The following is a 19,314-nucleotide window of genomic DNA, read 5'->3' as shown; positions in this document are numbered from 1 at the left end:
AAAATTTCATATGGGAGAAATTCTAAAATATATCAAAGATGTCATGAAAATTAAAAAAAAAAAACTCTTAATAACATCTGAATTATAATGCAAGGGACTTTAGCGTTTTTGTTTGGCTAGTTGACTATTCCCAACATACTCTAAAGTTCATGAGGGTTTGGTAGCTGGAAGATCGAGTTGTTATAGGAACTTTTGGTAATGGTATCGCGTAGTGAGCTATTATATTAAAGAAGAAAACAATCTCATTCTGTGTACATCACTAATAATTTATTACTAATTAAAGAGCTAACAAAATATGAAATTAAAAAAGAAATTTTTTTTATCAAGGATGACATAAGTGGAAGGTCAAAACCATAATGAGCCGAAGTCACACAATATCTACAGCCATCAACAGCTAGTTCAATCACTCTAACCAGGGATCCCTTGATCATTTTCTCTCAAACTTGGTTTATCATATTGATTGATCACTGAAATATCAATATCTAGATCTTGCATTCTTAGGGTGCTGAAAGATCTCATAAAACAACTTCTTGAAGGGCTGCATGTGATGGGTTTCCAAGTTTATAAACACTGTCAAGCTCCCATCATTGCTTGGACTTGGATAAATATGCGCTACCCCTTCGAAATATGTATTAACCAACCTTGAAAACATTGGCGGCCCCCACCCGAAATTTGCATCATAAATAGGCATGTTTGCTAAATATACTATATTAAAATTAGGGCACTTATATGTGTGAGCTCCTCTTCTTAAAACTGTCCGATCAGGTTGTTGCCTTAGATAAGCAAGAGCTGATTTCAAATACTCGTCATTCATCCGCTCTAATGCTTTATGGATTCTCTCTACTGTATAATTCAGTGGTTCCGATAGGATATTACCTGATAAGGCGATCAATGCAGTGGTGAAAACTACATTTCCGAAATACCCGGATGGGAGTGGAGGATTCAATTTAGAACGTCCATTTGCAGGGAAGTGTAACTTGCTGGCTTGATCATCAGACAATTCACGTGCTTTACATACGCAACGCCAAATATGCGCTGCCAGGACCTCAAGTCTAGTGTACTGGAATGTGGATCCACGATTTTCTTTAGATTTTTCCCTGAGGATGTTGATTTGCTCAAGTGATAGATTAAGGATTGCAGTACAAATGGATTCGGAATTTTGAATAGGAGTATTCATTAAAGGAGGTGGGTCGTATTCAATGTGATGGAATCTAGGGGAATTTGGAATCCCAAAATCTAGTACGGTTCGATCAAAGAAAGGTGGAATGCTAATAGGAACACCACGTGTCATCTCAGCCCATGAGTTGACGAAATGGTACGTTGAAGCTCCATCTGCTAAAATATGATGAAATCTAGTCGCAAGACAAACGCCTCCGCATTTGAAACGAGTTACCTACTCAACACACACAGCACAGGACTACTTAATAAAACCAAGTCTCATGAATCAATTGAGCAGGGGATTAAATATTCGTGGTACCTGTGTCATCATGAGTGGATAAGAAGAATTATCTTTCGTGTCATCAAAAGATGGAAGCAACGGCAAAAGCTTGGGGCCTTCCGCGAAGTCACCAAAATCATCAATAACGCAACTTGTTTCCGCCTCCACAAACAAAACCCCCTCTCCGTTACATAGTATTTCGGTTCTACCACTTTCGTCACTGGGCAACCTTCCAGCCACGGGGTGAAACGGCACAAGAATCTTTTTCAGAGCCTCCTTCAGCAAACCAGCATCAAAGAAATTAGGGGAAGAATAATTTGGCCGTCGATAAAAGAATACCTGGGGGACGTAATTGGACGGCGCAACCAAGTCCAAGTCAGAATTTCGTAGGCGTTGCTTGGGCGTTTCTTGGGCAGGCCGTAATATTGTTGACTTCTGTACATGAATTTCCATTGTGCTAGCCGTGGCGACTTGGCTGATTAGAACGGCAGCGGCAGACGGCAGTTAATCTTCTCTGCTCTGGCGGCTTTCATGTGTTGTGCTGCGGGTTGCGATTAGGATTTTCTTTAATACAAAAAGAAAGGTTATGAAACGTACACGCCTCTGACTCTGTTTTTGTCTCAGTTTCAAAATAAAAAACTCTATTTTTGTCTTTTCCTTTTTTTAATAATTAAAAAATGGATCCGATTACGTGGCAAATATCAGATGCTGATCTGCATCCGACTTTTTTAAAATTTAACAATGCACATATCATTCGCATAAGGGCCGGGTGCGGATTTCGCGGATCCAGACCTAATGAATAGAGAAAAATGAAGTAAATACAAGAAATAAGAAATTAAGGAGATGAAATAACACTTGTGAACAGAGACTCTTATTTTCTTTCTTAAACAAGGAAGTAAATATGGAAGTGAGAGGATTCTTCTGAAATCTTGAGCCAACTACTACTGATTGAGGGTTCTGATCCCATGTACAAATTAGGAGGACAGATAAAAATATATATTTATAGGGTTGTTAAAGAGTCATTGAAATAATCGAGGTCACATCGTTACTTGCTTACACATCTCAATTGGAGTAGGAGTAGATAGGAATTTGAATAGATTTGTTCTCAAAAATATATTTGTCGTTTTAACACATTATGACCAACCTTTTGTTCGTCTTTGGCCTTCTATTCTCTGATTTTCATCTGTCATTTTAGCTTCAATTTGAAGGAATACCAAGAATACGAGGATTTTTTTTTAAAAGAAAATAAAGAACCGTGGAATATTTTTGTTTTCTAATTAGAGATGATTAAACAAAAACCTGGATATACTTGGTAAATGGAAACTTCATGTAATAAGTTCTTAGTTTATTTAAATAATAATTATCATAATTTTATATTTATATTAAATTTTAAATGTAATAATTTCTTAGTTTATTTACTTATTTGCTTATATATGACTTGTTATGGGCTTGGTTTATGTCCAGCTTCAATAGCTTTAGCTTTGTAACTCTTTAGCTCTTGCCTATATGTCTTTTCATGGTTTGGCTATGGCTGGCATTTACTCTTTCTTCTCTCTTGTACTATTTTCACTTTCTTTTAGTTAATAAATTTTCCCACCTCAGTTAGTAGAGGTTCCATTATAAAGAAATGAAAATTACTTATTTGCTTGTATGATCTGTTATGGGCTCGGTAGATTTAGCTTCGTAACTCTTTGTTTTCTCATTTGATGGTTTTGAATGTTAATATTATCTATATTCGCATATCTATATTCTCAAATTCAGAAGCACCTGCTAATGAAAATGAAAGTGCTCCAAGTAATTCCAACCACCCAAAAAAGGAAAGGAGAACCAAGGACAAAACATTTCACAATATGTGCTCAAAAATCAGAGCAACGGCAGAGTCCATTCAGCCATGGTACCCAAATTAGATGGGTTGATTAGTGTACTTTCTACTGTTGATAAGCAGATATATGATTTACAAGTTAAGTTCTATGATAAAATGCGTAAGATTGTTGGCTTAAATGAGAAAGAAATATTTGATGCGATTGATATTATGGCCACCAAACATGATGTGCTACGTGGGTTCTTCAACTTGTCCAACGAGCTGAAAAAAGGGATATATCCTTTCAAAAATTGGTCGTGATTCAAGAGATGCAACCTTCTATCATTTTGGAAATTTGAATTGTGTTTTGTCAAGTAAGCACATCATTTTGGAACATTGGAAATGTGTTTCTATTTTGGAACTTTAGACTTGTGGCGCTATGTAAAATATTTTGGGCTTGAATTTTGTAATAGGATGAACTACGAACTTTTATGTTTTTGCTACAGATGTAGGTAGCGTTTGTTTTTTTTTTTTTTTTGTCTGAAATATGAATATATTTAAATTACTTTAAATCATATTCAATTGGATACAACTCTTTAATATTCTATATTATATATGTTAAGCAATTTTATTATAGTTTATGATGTTTTTAAATGAAAAATATTCATAAAAAATTATGAAGATAAATAATGCTAATGTGAAGAAAATAAAAAGATAAAGATAATTATAGTTTACCACTATCTATTATCACACGTTATATAGAGATGACTAATAATGTTAATTATTAAATTTAATTCACAAAAGGATTAAAAATTAATTAATTAGATAAGGATATTTTAGAGAATATCTTTTAACGATATTATTCAGACTTTTTGCATTAAGTAAAAAGATAAAAAAAATTAGCTTAATAACTTAATGACTGAAAATTTTCATTAAGTTGAAAAAACAAATGGACTTAATACTTAGTTGATTAAAATTAAGTCAATTAATTTATTAAGTTAAAAAACAAACAGCCCAGCATTCTCAATGATAAAGTTGTTTATGACTTTTGCTCAAAGAAGTGTTGTCTTTTTTAATTTTTCTTTTTTTTCCCTATTTAACTACTAATGATCAATTTCTTTCTTAACTCACACCAAATTTATCAAGAGATTATCATATATATTATTAATTGTTTTCTTTAATCATGTCGTACTTTTAAGGCTCATGTGCCTAAAATTTTTAATTCAGCCTAGCATGCATATGTGTCATGTTGTGTTGCATGTCCTACCAAAATATGCTCATGTTTTGCCGTGTTGTATCGGCACGTACCATGTTCGTGCAGTGCCACATATTACCTGGCCCATTGGCCATCTCTAATTAAAAACAATAAATTTTGCTATCATTTTTTTTTCAGATATTGGTGATGAAATAACGAAAGTGGGCCAATTTATTTAATCACATAAGTTGGATTATTGACATCCTCCAAATAATTCTTGAAATTCATTTTCTTCTTTCTGTCCCACGAAAATTATTTAAACATTAAAATGTTCTTATACCCTTATTTTAATTCTAAAAATAATCCTAATTTCTTATTCAATAAATCCCTAAAATATTTGCACCTATCTTCTCTTTCTCTTCATAAGTTCATATCTCGTTCTCTCTCTCATTTGTTTACCTCTCTATTTCTCTTTTATCGTGAACTCGCTCCCACCATCAACCTTTTTTTCTTCTGTTTGTAAGTTTATGGTGTTTCTAATAGAGAAATTAACAGAGTAAAATAACAAGAGGTGAACATAATTAGTTAAATTTTTACTTTTAATATGAAGGAAAAAATTATGAATACGAAACAAGACTGGTTTTATAAGAGAAATAGAGGGGTACCCTTGAAAGAAGAAAACTTCAGCCTCCGTTGCTAAAATGGGCTTGCGTCGCCCCATTGTGTAACTATGTAAGGGGCTAAAATACAGCGCTGATGTTTGCCCCAGGTCAAACCTTGAAATTGGCTAAAACGACGCCGTTTTGTCATTAATTTTTTTTTTTATTTGCTATGAAACGATGACGTTTGGCTTTGGATAAATCACAAAAGCATCAACAGAACTTACAGAACTAAGTTGCTTCTTCGTTTTCATTCTCCTCATTTCAGATTAAAAGCAAACAAACAGATTAAAGGGAAGTAGCTCAAGCATAAAAAGCGGCCAAATTAAAGTAGAACGAAAATTCCAAATTCTTTTTTCAATTGTTCTTTATTCTGTGTGGCTACTGTACAATAGTGAAAATGAATCTTTGCATGCATATTTTAAATTATTGGCATAAAAAGAATGGAATGAGAAGTATATAGAGCTTGATTGATAATTGTAAGCCACTGAAGAACCAAATCACAAACGCCCACAACCAAATTTGCTTTTGAAAGACTTGGATTTTGCGGTCTTGCGTGTGACATTTGTGCTGTGTTATTTCTACCCGCATCCAATCATATCTTACTAAATCTTGGTACTGTGCTACCTTAAAATTTCTCACAACTGGCATTTTGATATGGGCCTTTGACTTCTTCAGCCGGCCACGGGAAAAAAAAAACATAGTTTTAATCCAGATCTAACTATTCCATCTAGAGTTAACTCAAGACAAAGGAAAATGATGTTTGTGTTAAGAAAACGAAGAGGAAAGAAGAAGCAGCTGGATCTATTTTTTTCACTTTATACGCTGGCAAAGGAAAATGATGCTTGGGTTATTAAGGGTTCCGTAGCAACGAAGAGGGAGAAACAGCTGGGTTAAGACTTAAGAGAATGAAGAGGAAGGTAAAAGCAACTCGTTCTGTTTTTTCACTTTATACAAGCCAAAATGACATTGTTTTGTAGCAAATCAGAATGAAAGAAATAAACGCTGAAACGACGCCGTTTCAATCGCTTCGGGGTTTGACCTGGGGCAAACATCATTTTCTGCTAAAATATCATTGCCTGATGTCGCATATTCGACTTGATGATACAACTCCAAGTAGTTTCATTTTTTTCATTTTGTAAAGTGGCTAGGTTCCTTCTTTGGTCCTTCGGCTTTGATATTGTTTATCTATCTACTCGTGACTTCATTTTGATTTTCCAAAGTTGTTGGGTTTGTAAATGTGTCACATTTTCATTATCGAGAATAATATCTGGATTTCTTTAAAAAGTGTTAAACACAATGTCTATTCAACGAATCTAACAATTGCTTAAAAAAATTAAAATTTCATATGGGAGAAGTTTTAAAATATATCAAAGATGTCATGAAAATTAAACAAAAAATCTCTTAATAACATCTGAATTACAATGCAAGGGACGTTAGCCTTTTTATTTAGCTAGTTGACTATTCCATAATGAAAATATTGTAGCAGAGCCACCAAACTTGAGTAATACGAATTCAAAGTTCTTAGATGACATGGCAGCACACTTGGCATTCATTGGTGTTTTGGAAAGTTAAAGTGATCAACCTTATCTCTTAGCTTATCATTAATTCAAGCTGCACTTTTGTATTTATCAAGATTAAGATAAAGATAACAATTGTGCTAGGCTTGATCTTATTCTTGGCATTATCGTGTTTCCTGTAAAGCACTATAAATGTAATGATTATGAAATGAATAAAAGACAACGAAAAGGTGTTTTGTTTCTTCATTCTTCAACCTCATCTTTATAATTTAAGTTGGTATCAGAGCATGTCGAGCTCCAATTCTGCGAAATTAGTCAATATGAATATTGTAAACCAAACACCACAAATTTTTAATTTTTCGACTCCTGTCAAATTGGATAGGCAGAATTTTATGATATGGAAGTCTCAAGTGCTACCTTCCATTCATGGTAACAATCTTGAAAGCTTGATCAATGGAGCAAAACTTGTACCCACTAAATTCTTGGTGCAAGTAGAAGAGGATCAAACAGTAACGACTGTGGAAAATCCAGAATATATACAATGGCTGAGACAAGATCAGCTTTTACTTAGTTGGCTTCTGTCCACTATAACTGAATCAGTTTTAAGTATAGTGGTGTAGTATAAAACCTCTTTTGAGGTTTGGAATGCCTTGGAGACATTGTTTGCATCTCAGTCAAGGGCTAAAATTTTGCAGCTCAAGATGCAACTCCAAACCACAAAAAAGAATGCTATGACCATGAGCGACTATGTCAATAAAATGAAAAATTTAGCTGATAGCCTGGCAATGGCTGGAAAATATGTTACTGAAGATGATTTAATTTCTTATATTCTTGCAGGTTTAGGAACTGAATACGACCCCGTGGTTGTAAATATTACAGCAAGAACAGATGATTTATCTCTGCCTGAAGTATTCTCTCTTTTGCTCAATCATGAAAGTCGAATGGAGCAACTCTTAGCTGCTGCAAATCTTGAGTCTGAAGGCAGTTTCAATGCAAATTTTGCAGGAGCTTCTTTTCACAAAAGGAAAGTTATAAGAAAAGGCTTTATGTCAGGAAGTTTCAGAGGCAATGAATGTGGTAGAGGCAGATGAATAACCAATTTCAGCCATGGTGGAAATAGGCCAACTTGTCAGATATTTGGCAAATATGGACATTCAGGATATCAATGTTTCTTCCGCTTCGATTGGGGGTTCTCTGCAAGACAAGAGGCAACACAAGCAGGTTAGGCCTCTGCCTATATGGCGCTCCCTGCTGAAGAAATAGATAATGAATGGTATTTGGACAGCGAAGCAACACACCATGTTACAAATGATTTAAACAATCTGCAAATTAAGTCAGAATTTAAGGGAGATGAGAAGCTGGTAGTAAGTAATGGTAAAACTTTAGCAATATCTCACATTGGCAGTGCACTTATTTATATTCCAAACCATAAACCATTGTTGCTTAATGACATTTTATATGTGCCCAAAATCACCAAGAACTTAATTAGCATTTCAAAATTACTTTATGATAATAAACTAATGCTTGATTTCTGTGACAATGTTTGTACTCTTAAGGACAAAGTTATGGGGAAGAAGCTGCTACAGCAATAAAGTGAAAGAGGCTTATATCGGCTACCAGTGCTTTCAAGACAAGCCATTCTATCTGATTTAAAAATTATTTCCAATAAATCTTATGAGTCTTCTCTTCCATTTAGTTGTTTCAATTCTAGCTCAATAATAAGTTTTGTAAATGAACAAGAATTTATTTCCAATTCCAAGCCTAGTAGTTTCATAAATCTTTTGCACAGAAGGATGGGACATCCTCATCTTGCTGTACTAAAACAAATTCTACCTTTGTGTAACAAAACAAGTCAGTTAAATAAAAATCTCGTTCCTCAATTCTGTGATGCATGTCAACAAGGAAAAAGTCATAGGCAAACTATCAAAGCATCAAATAGTAGAGCTTCAGAACCTTTAGAATTATTGCATCTTGACTTGTGGGGCCTGCACCTTTAATGTCTGGAAATGGCTGCAAATATTATTTGAGTATTGTAGATGACAACACACGTTTTACATGGATATTTCCACTTAAAGTTAAATCACAAGCTTTTGAAGCTTTTAAGTATTTTAAAGTTCAAGCCGAAAAACAATTAGGAAAGAAAATCAAAAGTTTACAAACTGATGGTGGAGGAGAGTTTCAAGCATTTACAATTTTTTTAAAAGAACAGGGTATTATTCACCGACTTTCTTGCCCACACACACATCATCAAAATGGTATGGTGGAGCAAAAACACCGACACATTGTAGAGACTGGTTTAACACTTTTGGCACAAGCTGGCATGCCACTCACTTTTTGGTGGGATGTTTTTCAAATATATGTTTATTTAATTAATAGAATGCCTACTTCCATCTTAGAAAACAAATCACCATTTCAAATACTTTACAATAAAATACCTTATTATTCTTTTCTAAAAGTTTTTGGATGTGCTATATTTCCTCATCTTCGAGATTACAACAAATATAAATTAGATTTTCGATCAGATAAATGTATATTTTTAGGCTATAGTACAGTTCATAAAGGGTATAAGTGTCTCCACAAGTTAGGAAAAATTTTTGTAATGCGACATGTTGTCTTTAATGAATATGGTTTTCCTTTTAAAAGTGATCCCTCCTTCAAAATCTCAAAGAGTTATCCAAATCATGATTCTAGTACTCTCGTTCAGTCTCCTATGTTTGCAGGTTTTGAAAGTCCTAGAGCCGATAAGACTCTCTCAGTTATTCATGCAACAGACTCTCCACCAGAGTTGGTTTATAACACAACAGTCATAGATCAGGCATCAAGTCAAGATGAGGAAACTAATTTTGAAAACAACACTGAAAGCCCACCTGGAAAAGCCAACCTTGAATCAAGCACCGAAATCCAAGCAACTGAAAACACCACACAATCTTTATCTATCCCCGAGTCTGTCAATTAAGAAGCTGATCACACAATCTCTCAACCACCTAGTTCAACTCCTCATTCTCAACAGCCAACACATACACAATCCACTCATCCAATGATCACTCGTGCCAAGGCCGGCATCTTTAAACCCAAACCTAGACTTTACCTAACAACCTCTCATACCAAAATAAGTGTACCTGCCAGTGTTAGTGAAGCTTTGGAAGATCACAATTGGCGTAATGCTATGACAGAAGAAATGAATGTTTTGGCTAGGAATAACACATGGTGTTTAGTTCAACCTACTTCTGACATGAAGATTGTGGGAAATAAATGAGTTTTTCAGATAAAACAAAAGGCTGATGGTCAGATAGAGCGATATAAGGCTCGGTTGGTTGCAAAAGGATTTCATCAGACCCTAGGAATCGATTTCAACGAGACTTTTAGTCATGTTGTTAAAGCTGCAACAATTCAATTGGTGTTAAGTATTGTTGTGATGAAAAATTAGGGTGTAATACAACTGGATGTGAACAACGCCTTTTTAAATGGAGACTTAGTAGAAGATGTTTACATGATGCAGCCTGAAGGCTTTATCGACAAAGCACAACCAAATCATGTGTGTAAATTGAGAAAAGCATTGTATGGGCTTAAGCAGGCTCCAAGAACTTGGTTTGAAAAACTCAAGAGAGCATTGATTGACTGGGGTTTCACAAATTCTAAATCAGACACATCATTATTTATTTTGCAGCAAGGAAGGGATATAATATTTGTCCTTATTTATGTGGACAATATTTTAATAACAAGAAGTAAATAAAGTTTGGTGCAAGAAATTATTGAACGACTTAATTGTCAGTTTGCTTTAAAAGTGCTTGGACTATTAAGTTATTTCCTTGGTCTTGAAGCTCATCGCACAGAGAATGGCCTACATCTTAGCCAACACAAATATATTTGTGATCTTTTGAAGCGCACAGATATGGATGGTTGCAAGGAAACATCTACTCCTATGAGTATAGTACCGAAACTTTCAGCTGAAGGTGGTAAGCAATTTTCTGATCCTACACTTTATCGTAGCACGTTGGAGCCTTATTATACGTAACTATTACTCGGCCTGAAATTTCTTATGTTGTTCATCCTTTAAGTCAGTACATGCAAAATCCTTTACAACCGCATTGGCTTGGGTGTAAAAGAATCCTTAGATATTTATAAGGAACAGCTGATTATGGAATTTATTATACTACCAAAGGAAGAATGACGCTCACAGGCTATACAGATGCAGATTGGGCAAACAATATTGATGATAGAAAATCAACTGGAGGTTACTATATTTATCTTGGCAATAACTTAATCTCATGGAGTTCAAAGAAACAAAATGCAGTAGCAAGGTCTTCAACTGAGTCAGAGTATCGAGCACTTGCAAATACCACAGCAGAAATTTTATGGCTTCAATCTGTGCTTAAAGAGTTGCAGGTGCCACTAATTGAAATTCCAATTATTTGGTGTGACAACACTGGAGCTGCTTCACTTGCTGCCAATCCAATTCATCATTCAAGAACAAAACATATAGAGATTGATGTTCACTTTGTGAGAGATATAATTTCCAAAGGCGGAGTGGAAGTGAGATATGTCCCTACTGAATATCAGCCTGCAGACATCTTCACAAAAGCTCTTCCTGCTGATAGGTTTCAACGGTTGCGAGACAAGCTACATATTCTTCCCAGAACATTGCGCTTGAGGGGGCATGATGAAAATATTGTAGCAGAGCTACCAAACTTGAGTAATACGAATTCAAAGTTGTTAGATGACATGGCAGCACACTTGGCATTCATTGGTGTTTTGAAAAGTTAAAGTGATCAACCTTATCTCTTAGCTTATCATTAATTCAAGCTGCACTTTTGTATTTATCAAGATCAAGATAAAGATAACAATTGTGCTAGGCTTGATCTTATTCTTGGCATTATCGTGTTTCCTGTAGAGCACTATAAATGTAATGATTATGAGATGAATAAAAGACAACGAAAAGGTGTTTTGTTTCTTCTTCAAGCTCATCTTTATAATTTAAGTTTCCCAACATACTCTAAAGTTCTTGAGGGTTACGGTAGCTGGAAGATTGAGTTGTTATTAGAACTTTTGCATGGTAATGGCATCACGTAGCGAGCTATAATATTAAAGAAGAAAACAATCTCATTCTGTGTACAACACTAATAATATATTGCTAATTAAAGAGCTAACAAAATATGAAAAAAAAAGTTTTATTCAGGATGCGCCGTCTCAAAATCAGACATAAGTGGAAAGTCAAAACCATAATGAGCCGAAATCACACAATACCTACAGCCATCAACTGCTAGTTCAATCACTCTAACCAGGGATCCCTTGATCGTTTTTCTCTCAAACTTGGTTTATCATATTGATTGATCACTGAAATATCAATATCTAGATCTTGCATTCTTGGGGTGCTGAAAGATCTCATAAAACAACTTCTTGAAGGGCTGCATGTGATGGGTTTCCAAGTTTATAAACACTGTCAAGCTCCCATCATTGCTTGGACTTGGATAAATATGCGCTATCCCTTCGACATATGTATTAACCACCCTTGAAAACATTGGCGGCCCCCACCCGAAATTTGCATCATAAATAGGCATGTTTGCTAAATATACTATATTAAAATTAGGACACTTATATGTGTGAGCCCCTCTTCTTAAAACTATCGGATCAGGTTGTTGCTTTAGATAAGCAAGAGCTGATTTCAAATACTTGTCATTCATCTGCTTTAATGCTTTATGGATTCTCTCTACTGTGTAATTCAGTGGTTCCGATAGGATATTACCTGATAAGGCGATCAATGCAGTGGTGAAGACTGCATTTCCGAAATATCCAGATGGGAGTGGAGGATTCAATTTAGAACGTCCATTTGTAGGAAAGTGTAGCTTGCTGGCTTGATCATCAGACAACTCACGTGCTTTGCATACGCAACGCCAAATATGTGCTGCCAGGACCTCAAGTCTAGTGTACTCGAATGTGGATCCACGATTTTCTTTAGATTTTTCCTTGAGAATGTTGATTTGCTCAAATGATAGATTCAGGATTGCAGTACAAATGGATTCGGAATTTTGAGTAGGAGTATTCATTGAAGGAGGTGGGTCGTATTCAATGTGATGGAATCTAGGAGAATTTGGAACCCCAAAATCTAGTACGGTTCGATCAAAGAAAGGTGGAATGCTAATAGGAACACCACGCGTCATCTCAGCCCATGAGTTGACGAAATGGTACGTTGAAGCTCCATCTGCTAAAATATGATGAAATCTAGTCGCAAGACAAACGCCTCCGCATTTGAAACGAGTTACTTACTCAACACACACAGCACAGGACTACTTAATAAAACCAAGTCTCATGAATCAATTGAGCAGGGGATTAAATATTCGTGGTACCTGTGTCATCATGAGTGGATAAGAAGAATTATCTTTCGTGTCATCAAAAGCTGGAAGCTACGGCAAAAGCTTGGAGCCTTCCGCGAAGTCACCAAAATCATCAATAACGCAACTTGTTTCCGCCTCCACAAACAAAACCCCCACTCCGTTACATAGTATGTCTGTTCTACCACTTTCGTCACTGGGCAACCTTCCAGCCACGGGGTGAAACGGCACAAGAATCTTTTTCAGAGCCTCCTTCAGCAAACCAGCATCAAAGAAATTAGGGGAAGTATAATTTGGCCGTCGATAAAAGTATACCTGGGGGACGTAACCTGATGGCGCAATCAAGTCCAAGTCAGAATTTCGTAGGCGTTGCTTGGGCGTTTCTTGGGCAGGCCGTATCATTGTTGACTTCTGTACATGAATTTCCATTGTGCTAGCCGTGGCGACTTGGCTGATTAGAACGGCAGCGGCAGACGGCGGTTAATCTTCTCTGCTGTGGCGGCTTTCGTGTGTTGTGTCTGCGGGTTGAGTTTAGGATTTTCTTTGAAATAATAAAAAAAAAGGTTATAAAAACGTATAGCTTCTAACTTCCAGGTCTTTTTTTGTCTTTTCCTTTTTTTTAATAATTAAAAAGTGGATCCGAATCCGTTGCAAATATCAGATGCTGATCTGCATCCGACGTTTTTTAAATTTAATAATGGACATACGGACTCTCTCGTCTGTTTTAGTTTTTTCTTATTTTCTCAACATAATTAGAATATGGATCTGAATACGTGGCAAATATCAGATGCTGATCTGCATCCGACTTTTTTTAAATTTAATAATGCACAATATCATGCGAAAACGGGCCGGGTGCGGATATTGCGGATCCAGACCTAATAAATAGAGAAAAGTGAATTAAGTACCAGAAATAAGAAATTAAGAAAGATGAAATAACACTTCTGTGGTGTTTACAGTGGAAGTAGGAAGTTAGTTCGGAGTTCTCACACTTCCATTTTTACTTGCTTGTTTAAGAAAGAAAATAAGAGTCCGTCCCGAGATATTTTATCAAGTACTACTCTTACACCAATTGATATGTGTAAGCAAATAACGATGTGACCTCGATCATTTCCATGGCTCTGAAACAACCTTATAAATATATATTTTTATTTATCCTGCTAGTTTGTATATAGGATCATAACACTCAAAGTTGGCTCAAGATTTCAGATTAGGAATAATTAGGAATTTGAGTAGATTTGTTCTCAATAGCATATTTGTCGTTTTAACACATTATGACCAAATTTTAACTTTAATTTGAACGAATACCAAGAATACAAGGATTTTTCTAAAAGAAAATAAAGAACTATGAAATATTTTCGTTTTCTAATTAGAGATGTAGGTGCCATATGTCATCTTATCAGATAGTAGAAAATATTGCAGGTAAATAACACCCAAACTATTTCGGGATAAATAACACTCAAGTTATTCCAAAAAAATAACACCTAAGGAAAATAAATTTCGGAGCTTATAAAAATAGCAAAAGGGGGAAATTAGTTCCGCAATCTATTAGTCTAAGAAAATCATGTCCAAAGATTATACGAGTAAGGAAACACACAAGGCCGGAATAATTCTCTAGATAATATTCATCTCCATGTGTATGAGAATAATGTGTGACACATGTCATTAGATTGAGAGTTCAAAGCAAAATCATAAATCCACATCACTCATCATCTATAAATGGAGATCCATCTCTAAGAAAAAAGAAGTCTTTGGCCTTCAAAATCACTGTCATACTTAGAGAGAGAAAACTAATTTTCTCTATTTTTTTCTATGTTTAATCGTGATCAAATACAAACTTGGGCGCGTAGTGTCTTTTTCAAGTACTCACTCCTTTGGAATTAAGGCCAGCGATTGTGACAAAGTTCTCTACATGCTAAAAATATGTGTGAAGATAAAAAAATCCAACACCTTCATTGGCGTCGTCTAGGGGAAAACTTGATAGGAAAATTTTTTCTCTCAATAAAACCCACACGAACACTACTTTAGCATAATCTTTTTAGATTAGATCTGGTTGGGTATAATTGAAAAAAGAGAAAAATGCTCACACATGCTTATGAAAAATGGGTTTATGTGTGAGGCCCAAACCTCAAACATTCTTAAAAAGACATTAAAACCAAAAATCCAAAAGTAAAAATGGAGGTTTCTCCTTCAAATGTCTTGCTGAAAAAAAAAAAAAGAATAAAGAAGATGAAGGATTCATTTGGTCAACATAAAACTTTGACCAAAAATAAAAAAATCAACAATAGTCGAAAGGGTTTAAAACAATTTCTACAGTCAAACCTAAGACTAATTTATTATTTATTTTATGTTATCTTCATTTTATTTTTTATTACGTTCATTCCTAGCAGATGTGTTGACTTATTTACATTGGTACTATTTTATTTATTCCATGGTACTTCTTTATTTTTCCACGAGTAAGATTAAGGAAAATCCAAGTATTCACCTTATCCGGGGAGATGTATAAAGGGTATTATGTCGACGTGGATCAACATAACTCTATGTTCTAATCTAACAATTGTGATTCCACATGTAAGATACTGACACTGTTTGTTTTCCATTTTCTTATGTCATGCCTAACTTTACTTGACTTACACATGTATAAGGCTTAGGAAAACTCAAACATTCGCCTCTTGATGGGGAATAAATAAATGGGTATTATGCCAACATAGATTAACCTAACTTTCTTGACATAATATACAACTAACGATTATCTTTACGCATCTAACTTTTACATTTCCTCATTTACTTTTCAGTTATTTTCAAATTTCATAATGTTAGGTGCTGATTTCGGAAGGAAGTAGAAACTATGGAAAACTAAAAATTAAAGGCAAAATTGTTTGCGCAGAAGCAACAGCCAACAAAGTAGCCCTGGAAAAGCTAAAAGTAGGCAGAGTGGTAAATTGGCCACCAAAAAAGAGGGTCATAATACACATAAAATAAACTAAAAAATGCACATAAGACCTAATAGTGATGAGGAACGAAGATTCCAAGATTACCTATAGAAGAGAATTTAAAAGATTATAAGCAAAATCTGAAAAATTTCTAGTTGGCTTCCATAGCAAATGATGCCATGATGGCAGCCACCTAGGAAAAAACCTAAAGTCCATTTGGGTCATATTCTCTACTAATCTAAATACTTATTTAGGTTAATAGCTTATAAAAGAGAAACATTCCTTTTCAGAATTTCAAAGCTCAACATGTTCTCAGGAATTGTAATACATTAGCTCACTCCTTAGCTAAATTAGCCTCTAGGAAGGTAGATTCTTTTGTATGGCTAGATAAATTTTCAGAGGAGGTTGTGTATTTATTCTCGTAATGAGTAATGAAAGGCATACTTTCTTAATAAAAAAAAAAAAAGTTGTTACCCTGCTATAACCGATTTAATTGTTTAACTAAAGCTGATTTGCGAATTACATGTCCTGCTTGTCAATTGCTTATACTGCGCCTCTTCATTGTAGGCTCAATTTAATCTAATGGTTATTTCACGAACGGACAAAAGGCTGGGTTACCCGCTTGGCAACAGGTTACGACCGTTTGCTATATGATAATATATAATTAATATTTTTAATGTAATTTAATTGGATTTAAATTCAATGTGAGTTGATTTTTTTATTAATTTTAAGTTAGGTATAATGTATTTAGATTTCAATCTAACGTTAAGCGCTCAACTTTTTATAATTTTCGGCCTCATGTATTACTACACATTAGTCGCGGGTGATATGCCACTTATGCATTGAACTGATTTTTATTTTTAATTATTAACAGCAAAATTTATGGTGTGTTTATTAATCAGTAATTAGAATGGATTGTAATGTGAATGAGGAATGTGAATCAAAATAAATTATCTACTTTAGCTATGAGAATCAAAATTAGAATAAATTGTATTGCTATTGATGTGTCTACTTTATCTTGAAATCAGAATGATTAGTTTCAAATTACTAAACTGGCCTTAGTTTAGTATTGTGAATTATTATTATTATCATCATCATCATCATTGTTGTTATTTATAATCTTTATTTTAATAATAGTAATTGTTATTGTTATTATTATTATAATTCATACCGATAATTACTCCTAATAATAACAACAATAACAATTATTATTGTTGTTGTTGTTATTATGATTATTATTATTATGACATTAATAATAGTAATTATTATTATCATGACATTAATAATAGTAATTATTATTATCATCAACAATAATTTTTCATAATAATAATAATAATATAAGAAAGGATAAATTAAAAATTTTAAGATTTAAGTGGAAATAATATAATCATTTTAAGAAAACGAGTATCTCATTCCCACTTCTCCCATGAGAATGGGAACTCTAATAATTATTCTCACTTTTAAGTGGGACTTACCACTTTGATTCTTATTCTACTACTTGTTTAAGCAAGTAAATATATTAATCATTCTCATTCTCAATAAGTAAACACTCATTAAACTATTAAGAACCACCAAAATATATAATGAACATCATAATTAAGGTAGCTGCTATGTTGGAGCAATTTCACTGTAGAGCAGCCTCCAAAACTATTAAATGTATGTGGTTGAATATAAAATAATTATAATAATAAGCATCTAGCAAAACTGCTCTATATTTAGGGTAAAATTACATTGCAACTGTGGTATGGTACTATAGTTACAACGAACCATTAGATCTATAGTTGCACAATCGCATTGATTAGATCCAATGGCTGAAAACACAGTTATAACATAACAGGACCCATTCATGGTAGTCGAATGTAGCTGAACCCAGCCCGTGACTAATGAATCAAAGCCGAAGCCGAGGTTGATACGTGTGATATGTAATGATGGCTTGATGTTGCATTGGGCCCATTCCGATGACTTTACATAACTCACGGTTTTGATCATTAAGCCTGTCACTACTGATGTGAAACATCGTCCTGGAGTTGTTCGTTTTTGTCTTTAAATTACAATTATAATTTACCATTGAAAGTTCTTGGACCAACAAAATTATTTTTGTTAAAATAGCTAATTGCCCAATTGTTAAAAGTAGAGTGAACGAAATTTGACGCTATTTAAATATTTAATATAATATAATATAAATAAAGGAAATTATTATTGCACCATTTTTTTTTATTTTACGTTCATCAAATCATCATAAAATTTTAACATATTCTTTACACTACTTTTTTTTTAAATTTATATCAATTAGTCATTTTTATACTAATAACATTAAATAATTTAAACGAAATGATAATTTTACCTTTAAATAAACTAAGAGATCATTTTATCTTTTAAAAGTTTTGAAAATAAAAAAATTATAATTATAAAAATACTCATACATTTAATAAAGAAATAAATCTAAAAATTGGAATTTTTTTATTTTTAATAAAAATTATAATTATAAAAATAATTACAAAATTTAGGGATTTACTAAAACTCCCCTAAATTATTAAAATTTTGGGATTTATTTTTTAATAAATAAATTCAGTTATTTTAATAAAATTTTGTAAATTATAATTTTTAATAAATAAATAAATTCAGTTAATTTTTAATTAAAATTTTGCAAAATTATAAATTTTAATAAAAATAATTATTAAAATTTTGTAAAATCTAAATTTAATAAAAATCAACTGAACACCTCTATTTTGGATTTATTTCTTTATTAAATGTAGGGGTATTTTTATAATTATATTTTTTTCATTTTCAAAGCTTTTAGAAGATAAAATAATCTCTTAGTTTATTTAAGGGTAAAATTATCATTTCGTTTAAATTATTTAACGGTGTTAGTGCAAAAGTGGATAATTGATACAAATTTTAAAAGAAAAGTGGTGCAGAGAGCATGTTAGAATTTTGTAGTGGTTGGATATACATAAAGCAAAAGAAAAGTGGTGCAATGATAATTTCTCTATAAATAAATAAGTTTTAGTTACTAAATTTAATACGATTATTAACACATTTTTTTATTAAATTATCTTTTAAGTGCTTGAATTATTTACCTAATTAATGATATAATTATTTATAGAAAATGAATATTTATGTAGGGTTATATTTTTAAAAAATTCTAAATGCATTTTAAACTTTAATAGTGTACATATATGTTATTCAGTAGACATATATATTTTAGGTGGGACTTTTTGCACGCTAAAAGTTGTTTTGAATACTTTTAAAAATTATTTATAATGTAATTTATTATTAAAAATAATTTATTATTAATAAATATAATATTATTACTTTAAATACCAAAACACACTCATTGAAAAAAAATAAATTAAAGTTATCGTAACGTCAACAATCATCAACCATTAAGTATAGCAAAACCCGATAAAAGTTTGGCCATCAAATGTGAGTGTTAAGAGGA

The 19,314-nt window shown here is 33.2% G+C and overlaps 1 protein-coding gene, 1 non-coding gene and 1 pseudogene across 2 annotated transcripts; 1 reads left to right on the top strand and 2 right to left on the bottom strand.

Annotated features, from left to right (window-relative positions):
- Positions 1–288: 288 nt before the first annotated feature.
- LOC112095895 (shikimate O-hydroxycinnamoyltransferase-like) lies at positions 289–2,029 on the bottom strand. Its single transcript, XM_024178577.1, has 2 exons — positions 1,478–2,029; positions 289–1,393 (listed from the first exon to the last, which is right to left on the bottom strand). Exons 1-2 carry the CDS (start codon positions 1,889–1,891, stop codon positions 476–478), a joined length of 1,332 nt encoding a protein of 443 aa, XP_024034345.1. The 5' UTR covers positions 1,892–2,029; the 3' UTR covers positions 289–475.
- A 5,381-nt stretch (positions 2,030–7,410) lies between these two features.
- Positions 7,411–7,549, top strand: LOC112095997. The gene has a single exon (XR_002904157.1). It is a non-coding gene; the product is annotated as a small nucleolar RNA Z247 (small nucleolar RNA).
- Positions 7,550–11,766: 4,217 nt separating this feature from the next.
- On the bottom strand, positions 11,767–13,530 carry LOC112095790 (annotated as a pseudogene).
- Between the last annotated feature and the right edge of the window lie 5,784 nt (positions 13,531–19,314).

Source organism: Citrus clementina, unplaced genomic scaffold (assembly GCF_000493195.1).
Source record: "Citrus clementina cultivar Clemenules unplaced genomic scaffold, Citrus_clementina_v1.0 scaffold_1, whole genome shotgun sequence".
NCBI lineage: Eukaryota > Viridiplantae > Streptophyta > Magnoliopsida > Sapindales > Rutaceae > Citrus > Citrus x clementina.
The sequence above is the reverse complement of the archived record's forward strand: the minus strand, read 5'-3'. Positions and strand labels throughout refer to the sequence as shown.

Bases quoted from the DNA above. Each gene is read 5' to 3' on its own strand.
- LOC112095895 (XM_024178577.1), bottom strand. From the start codon at position 1,891: ATGGAAATTCATGTACAGAAGTCAACAATATTACGGCCTGCCCAAGAA. The intron at 1,394-1,477 runs GTACCACGAATA...TGTGTTGAGTAG, and splicing joins ATCCACTCATGATGACACAG to GTAACTCGTTTCAAATGCGG.